We start from the raw sequence: 7,890 nt of genomic DNA, 5'->3' as shown, positions 1-7,890 counted from the left end.
GGAGCGGGGAGTCAGGAGGTTTTCCCAGTTTGTCATGTGACCAATAAAAGGAATCCCTATGGGAGCCAGCGCGGAAAGAGAAGAGGACTCACTCCGCCACGAGTTTGTGGAACCTCTCTGCGAAAATACGAAACATAAATTGAAAGAAAAATACCTTTTCTTTGAAGTTTATTTGTATCATTATTTAATTTTTTTATTGTAAATACTATATTGAAAATTATAATAAGTAGAAAAAGTAAATATTTAAAATGGACGGATTTTAGTTCATTTAAAGAAGAAAGAAAAACCGAATTAAACTGAAATATATAAGCTAACAGTAGAAAACTACAGATGTGATTTAGTCATTTATGGTATTTTTTCTTTAAAGATCATTTAGAAAAATGCAATTAAAAAGAAATGAACTGCTTTTATAAATGGTTTTATATAAAATAATTATGCACTATTATAACCATTGTATGTGCGCAGAGGTACTGCTAGATATATGAAAATCAAAATTTTAGAGTGTACAGATAAATACTTAATTACATCAACTAGTCAGGGGAAAAATAAAGAAATAATTTGCGACTTTATTCTTTAAAAAAAACATCCAATATCCAATAAACATCCATCTAGTGATTTATTCCTTTTTTAAATGTATTTTTGTTACTTAAACAATATTGTATTTTCTTATATTTTAAAAATAACAATGTAGCAAATAACAGTTCTAATTATTATGAATTTATTCCTTACAAAGTCACCAGCTTTACATTTCAATTCTGCTACTCCTGTCGTATCTATGTAGTTGTAGTTTTTCTATATGTCCCTATGCAAATAAATAAATAAATAAATAAATATTTCTACCTAATTATCTACCTACATAGAAGATCTTTGTTTTGGAACCCCTGGACAGTTGAAGTGTTTCAGCCGGATTACATTTAGGGGTGCACACATTCGTAGCTGGCGCCAGGTGTAAACAGGATCTTAACGGCAGCTGATATCGCCGAAGTTTTATTTTAAAGAGCCTTTGTGGAGCTCACTACGTTGTTGTAAGTTCGCTCGGTGTTTACAGAACACGTAACGTTTGTGTCAAGTTAGAAAAGCGAATCCAAAAGACTAAGTTTCGTTTTTGTACTTCTTTTAGCATGGATGCTAGCGCGGAAACGGCTATTGAGGGTTCAGACGATAAAGCGGAAGACCATCATGTAATACAGGATGGAGACCCGGACTTGGACCTTGGCCTTGAACTGGATTTCGCCAAAATGGGAGTGACAGGTAAAGCGCCGGAATTTTACAATGACAGCTGAACAGTGAAGAATACCCGGTGGAGCTTAACAACATCTGGTGTCGTGTTTTCTAGATGAAAGGGGAATTTGAGAAGTCTGCACATAGTGGTCTTTGATAGACTCAAATAATGTGGTCCAGATAAGAGAAAGTGCAGTGAACTCGCCGTTAAAGAGTTTTGTAGCTGGAAATGGTGATTTATGAATGTGAAATCTAGTTTTAAGCTGTAAATTCACTGTGTTTTTACTTGTAGACAAAACATTTTATTAAACAGAAACTGTATTTCACAGGCTGTTTAGTTGCTATACCAGGTCTGTTAAGTGTGGCGTGGCAGTTTGGCAATTTACAAAAATGCAATAGATTTTAGAAACCATAAACTGCTTTTTAAACTCCTTAAAGTCTCACTGTTACCATAACTACTTCTGTACCTAATAAGTTGTTTCCTTGTTGTCTTTTGTAGATCTGAAACACAGAGCTCAGGCTGTGCAGACAGACAGCATGACAGCAGAGTCCAGTGTCAGCACAGAGCCCGACTGGGAGAGTCACGTGGCGGCCGTGTTTCAGTACACCTCCACCCTGATGGAGCAGTACGACAAACTATTGAAAAAACAGGATCAGGAAGAGGTGGAACACGAGAAGTACAAACAACAGCTGCAGAAAAGAAAGGAGGAGGCCACTCGGCAACACCAGGTGAGACACCACACACACACGGATGATCTGATATCCTCGTGTTGGTGTTGTTCCCAGACCATCATGAAAATGTTGTTCCAGGTTCAACATTGCAAGTGACCAATCACATTGTTGTGACGTTATTCTTTTGCGCGCCAAGCCATTCGTGCATTTATGAAATTCCAATGTTGCAAGGACAATATCAATTCTGCTTACTGTTTATTAAAGGGTTACGGTTAGGGTCAGGGTCCGTTGATCGGCGGACAGAGGCGGTTTCACGCAGCTTTAGTACAGTTTTTTGTTTTACGCTGGTTTTTCCCGAAGTCGCAAAAGTATGACGTCACAACATTCTGATTGGTCACTTGCAATGCTGATCCTGCAACAACATTTAGTATGATGATCTGGGAACAACACCAACACGAGGATATCAGATATCAACCCACACACACACAGCTATGCAATGCATGCATGTGTTTATGGTTCTGAATCTCTTGTGGGATTGACAACTGTGTGTGTGTGTGTGTGTGTGTGTGTGTGTGTGTGTGTGTGTGTGTGTGTGTGTGTGTGTGTGTGCGCGCGCGCGCGTTAAGGGTCTACTGGACAAACTGGAGTCTCTGCGAGTGAAACTGCAGCTGAACAACTCCAAAGCCACCAGGAAGAACTTCTTAGCCAAGAAAGCAGAGATGACCACTGAGAAAAACAGAGCAGAGGAGGAGAAGAACAGGTAAGACTTAAACCATATTCCCAACAAAACAAATTCTGTTCACTTTGTATCGCTGCATTGTGATCATAGACTGTACATTAAAGATGCCTATACAGTGGGGCAAAAAAGTATTTAGTCAGCCACCGATTGTGCAAGTTCCCCCACTTAAAATGATGACAGAGGTCAGTAATTTGCACCAGAGGTACACTTCAACTGTGAGAGACAGAATGTGAAAAAAAAATCCATGAATCCACATGGTAGGATTTGTAAAGAATTTATTCGTAAATTCGGGTGGAAAATAAGTATTTGGTCAATAACAAAAATACAACTCAATACTTTGTAACATAACCTTTGTTGGCAATAACAGAGGTCAAACGTTTACTATAGGTCTTTACCAGGTTTGCACACACAGTAGCTGGTATTTTGGCCCATTCCTCCATGCAGATCTTCTCGAGAGCAGTGATGTTTTGGGGCTGTCGCCGAGCAACACGGACTTTCAACTCCCGCCACAGATTTTCTATGGGGTTGAGGTCTGGAGACTGGCTAGGCCACTCCAGGACTTTCAAATGCTTCTTACGGAGCCACTCCTTTGTTGCCCGGGCGGTGTGTTTTGGATCATTGTCATGTTGGAAGACCCAGCCTCGTTTCATCTTCAAAGTTCTCACTGATGGAAGGAGGTTTTGGCTCAAAATCTCACGATACATGGCCCCATTCATTCTGTCCTTGATACGGATCAGTCGTCCTGTCCCCTTGGCAGAAAAACAGCCCCATAGCATGATGTTTCCACCCCCATGCTTCACAGTAGGTATGGTGTTCTTGGGATGCAACTCAGTATTCTTCTTCCTCCAAACACGACGAGTTGAGTTTATACCAAAAAGTTCTACTTTGGTTTCATCTGACCACATGACATTCTCCCAATCCTCTGCTGTATCATCCATGTGCTCTCTGGCAAACTTCAGACGGGCCTGGACATGCACTGGCTTCAGCAGCGGAACACGTCTGGCACTGCGGGATTTGATTCCCTGCCGTTGTAGTGTGTTACTGATGGTGACCTTTGTTACTTTGGTCCCAGCTCTCTGCAGGTCATTCACCAGGTCCCCCCGTGTGGTTCTGGGATCTTTGCTCACCGTTCTCATGATCATTTTGACCCCACGGGATGAGATCTTGCGTGGAGCCCCAGATCGTGGGAGATTATCAGTGGTCTTGTATGTCTTCCATTTTCTGATGATTGCTCCCACAGTTGATTTTTTCACACCAAGCTGCTTGCCTATTGTAGATTCACTCTTCCCAGTCTGGTGCAGGTCTACAATACTTTTCCTGGTGTCCTTCGAAAGCTCTTTGGTCTTGGCCATGGCGGAGTTTGGAGTCTGACTGTTTGAGGCTGTGGACAGGTGTCTTTTATACAGATGAGTTCAAACAGGTGCCATTCATACAGGTAACGAGTGGGGGACAGAAAAGCTTCTTACAGAAGATGTTACAGGTCTGTGAGAGCCAGAGATTTTCCTTGTTTGAGGTGACCAAATACTTATTTTCCACCCTAATTTACAAATAAATTCTTTACAAATCCTACCATGTGAATTCATGGATTTTTTTTTTTTTCACATTCTGTCTCTCACAGTTGAAGTGTACCTCTGGTGCAAATTACTGACCTCTGTCATCATTTTAAGTGGGGGAACTTGCACAATCGGTGGCTGACTAAATACTTTTTTGCCCCACTGTAGTTAAGATGATGTTAGACCTGAACACCTAAGTTTGCCTCGAGAACAAGGTAACATACAAGCTTAAAATTGATACCATAGGTGCATCTACTTAAAATGTTGGACGAGTTGGAGTGACCTCGACCTCAAGGTTGAGAGGACAACATATGATTACAGTGATATATCTGTGATATGGCAATATCGGTAGGCTAAAATGAGGTTCTAAAATTGCAGCTAAAGTCACACTTTTATAAAACCTAAGATAATGCCTTAATTCCTTTTGACAGAAAATTAAAGAAACTAGAATATATTTAAATTTTAAAAAGAGGAATTTGTTACAAAATAATTTTCTGCTTGCTAACTCTGCTCTTCTCTTTTCATCTTCCTCTGGCAATCAGGCTGGCCACAGAGCTGGAGGAGGGTGAAAAAAAGCTGACAGCGCTTACAGAGGAGCAAAGCGAGGAACAACGGAGGTGGCAGGAAGAGCTGGAGGAGCTGAGGCAGGAGATGGAGCGAGTGAGGAAGGAAGCACAGGAAGCTCAGCTTCGGGCCTTGCAGGACGAGATTGCAGCTGTGGAGAAGCAGAGAGACGTAGCCATGGCTCGCATTGAGGCCTGGCTGAAAGAGGTTTAGACCCCAGTTCTAGATAAACAGATCATAATCTGTCAGGCACCTTATTTATATAAGTAATGATAATCATGAGACTGATTATGTCCTAGGTGGGGCAATACCTGAACGCACTCAGGGTGGAGTTCCCACAGCAGTATTCTCATGAGAGACAGAAGTGGGAGAAGAAAGAAGCGTTGGTCAAGAGGAACCAGGCTGAGCTCCAAAGCCGCTTCCAGGAGGTTCTGCAGCAGCTTCACCAGGGGCGAGAGTTAGAGTCCCTCCCTAGGATCAATGTGCCTTCTTTACCGCAGGTTCCCATGGTGAGAGACTCAAGCGAATTCAGTGAAATAAATATACTACTAAATGTACCACATTGTATCAACTTGAGGCTCTAATTTCCCTCTTTATTTACTTTACTTTGTATTAGTTCCCATATTTGTTCACCTTTTTAAATCTTTATTTCTGTTTCATCATGATAGAAAGGGTTTAGACTTATTTTCACCTTGTGTTTTCATGTCCATCCCACTCTCCCATCTATGTTATCAGATTTCTCTATTCCTTTGTGAAAGATACTGATAAATGCTACATATGCTCCTTCATAGACGACTGCTTGTCATCAGCTCTGTTAGTAACTACGCGTTTTCTCGAACAGGCTGAGCTGCGATTCGATCAGGTGATGCAGTCACTGGTTCAGCCACACATCATGGCCCCGCCTCTTTCAAACCCAGCTCATCGACCCCTCCAACAGCAGAGGCACCCACAGTATTACCAACAGCAGCAGCAGCACCATCACCCTCACCCGCACCATCCCCAGTACCGTGCCCCTTACCACCACCCCCCACCCCCGCAATACTTCCAACCCTCCCCATCATTGCAGGATCAACCTCCACCTCAGTTCCAGCCTCCCCCTCAGCTTCTGCCTCACATCAGAGGCCCAGTGAGGGTGACTCCTCCTCCTAGTCTGTCCCCCTCTCCCCCCTTTCAGGCCACCCACCCTGTAGCTCCTTCCCCACCACCCCACGCTGTAGCTACTACTGCAGCTTCCTCTGCACCAGCAGGCAAACTGGACAAAGTCCTGGAGAAGCTCGGTGCGAGGTTCCCACAATGCAACAGGGCTCAGCTGACGTCTCTGCTCCAGCAGGTAAAAAGCTCTCGTGGTACCTTGGCCGGCATGTCCATGGAGGAAGTCATCGAGCAGGTTGGCTTCAGGCTGGCCCAAAACGAGAGGTCAGCCCTGGGGCCCATTAGCCGGCCCACTCCCCCAGGCCCCATCCAGAGGCCAATGAATCCCATTCAGAGAGCAGCACCAAGTGGACACGCTGCCGGGCCCCGTAAACTCTGCCTGATGTGCCAGAACCATGTGGACCCAGAAAGCCGCCACCCACTGAGCTGCTCTCACACCATCCACAAAGACTGTATCCAGGTGTGGCTGCAGTCCAGCAAGAACAACTCCTGCCCCTTCTGTCCAGCAAAGTGACAGAGATGACAGTCAGCTGTGACTCTCATCAGTGTCGTTCCAAATATTAGTTATGTTATTATAGTGTTATGATATATTCAGTGTTTAATTAGTTGTCTGGATTTTTTTGGCAATGTTTAGCATGTAGCTGAGTAATCTGTAGTGTTTTGACTGCTAATACACTGGATTTAACTGGGTGAATTTTTAAACACTGAAGTTTGGGTTACAGAAACGAGTTTGACTACAAAGCCTTAAAACTCAAGTTAGTCTTCTCAGTGTCTGTAATGTTATTCTGCCACAGGATGAAAAATACAACTGCCTACAACTCTGAATCACACTGATCTGTAGGTCTAAATAAATAAATAAATAAGGAAGAATTAATTTGAGATCTTTTTGCTTTTCATCACACCATCATCAACATTGGGTCAGCATAAAGTTAATGTAACAACAATCTTTGTGAATTGGGCAGCTGTCAATAATTTGCCCCACGTATAATTTTGCAATATTTTAACTCCGTTAATTACTTTTTTGAAGAAGTAACTATAACTAATTACTTTTTCAAAGTAACTTGTCCAACACTGATCACAAACATAAATAAACAGTAATAAATTAAGAAATTACTATTATCACTAGTATCACTATTTTAAATGGTCCCTTTGTGGGTCTGCAGTTCACAGTCATAACTCCAGAGGCTCCTATTAAAGATGGTCTGTATCAGTTTAAAACTACTTTTATCTCCTCTGCAGGCTGGTTTTAGAGTGTGCGTGTTTTTGTTTCGGTGTTATAGAGTGTCTCCACGGTGCAGAGGTATTAGTGATGGTCTGCTGTGTCTCCAGTGAATCCTGTGACAACTCTAATTTTGGTGTGATTTACAGACCACTGGACAAACAAGCATCATTACCGCAGCCTGTAAACTCGGACCCGACCGACTGCTCCCAAACTGTGGTCTGGGGACTCTCGAGGGTCCCTAAGAGGCTCCCGGAGGACCCCTCAGCAAAATGAGAGAGTTTTATTTGACTATTATTTCATTCAGGAAGAGATAACGGAGTGAGTGAGAATGAGCGATCAGAGGTTTGGGTCTGAGTACATGACAGACTGAATCCTCTCGGACTGAAGTTTTTACAGTGTGAGAGTCCACGCTGTGATCCACGGCAAGTATTTAAAGGAAAACTGAGCCATAAAACACACTACTAAAAACCAGCTGCTGGAGGGTTGGGGTTTTTTTGGATCCATTTTACAGCAAAAACAAAAAAAATCATTTGTATCAAGTCAAGCTTTTCTATAATTGAGCCCTTAGTGTTATTTTCTTAAAAGAGGTGAACTTGTTTTGAGGAAATTGTTGTTGACTCCAGTGTAGCTAACCAACATTATTTTATGTTACTTTTTGAAACAACTGATTTAAGTCTCGATAGAACGACATCATGATTTTTGTTGCAGCGTTGGGATGATGAAAGGTTTAGTCACATGATTCGAATCACATGAATGAACAGCAGGCT

The 7,890-nt window shown here is 42.4% G+C and overlaps 1 protein-coding gene across 2 annotated transcripts; it reads left to right on the top strand.

Moving 5' to 3' along the window:
* Nucleotides 1-898: 898 nt before the first annotated feature.
* Nucleotides 899-6,777, top strand: rnf214 (ring finger protein 214). Of its 2 annotated transcripts, XM_080895044.1 has the most exons (7): nt 899-1,025; nt 1,121-1,251; nt 1,721-1,950; nt 2,520-2,653; nt 4,728-4,956; nt 5,049-5,258; nt 5,591-6,777. In XM_080895044.1, exons 2-7 carry the CDS (start codon nt 1,122-1,124, stop codon nt 6,413-6,415), a joined length of 1,758 nt encoding a protein of 585 aa, XP_080751170.1. In that variant the 5' UTR covers nt 899-1,025; nt 1,121; the 3' UTR covers nt 6,416-6,777. The 2 variants fall into 2 exon arrangements, with proteins under 2 accessions (XP_080751170.1, XP_080751171.1); XM_080895045.1 differs by having other exon boundaries at nt 923-1,251.
* Nucleotides 6,778-7,890: the final 1,113 nt, after the last annotated feature.

This window comes from Rhamphochromis sp. 'chilingali' (genome assembly GCF_963969265.1).
Source record: "Rhamphochromis sp. 'chilingali' genome assembly, chromosome: 10".
NCBI lineage: Eukaryota > Metazoa > Chordata > Actinopteri > Cichliformes > Cichlidae > Rhamphochromis > Rhamphochromis sp. 'chilingali'.
Note: the sequence above shows the minus strand (reverse complement) of the source record. Positions and strands in the feature narration are given on the sequence as shown.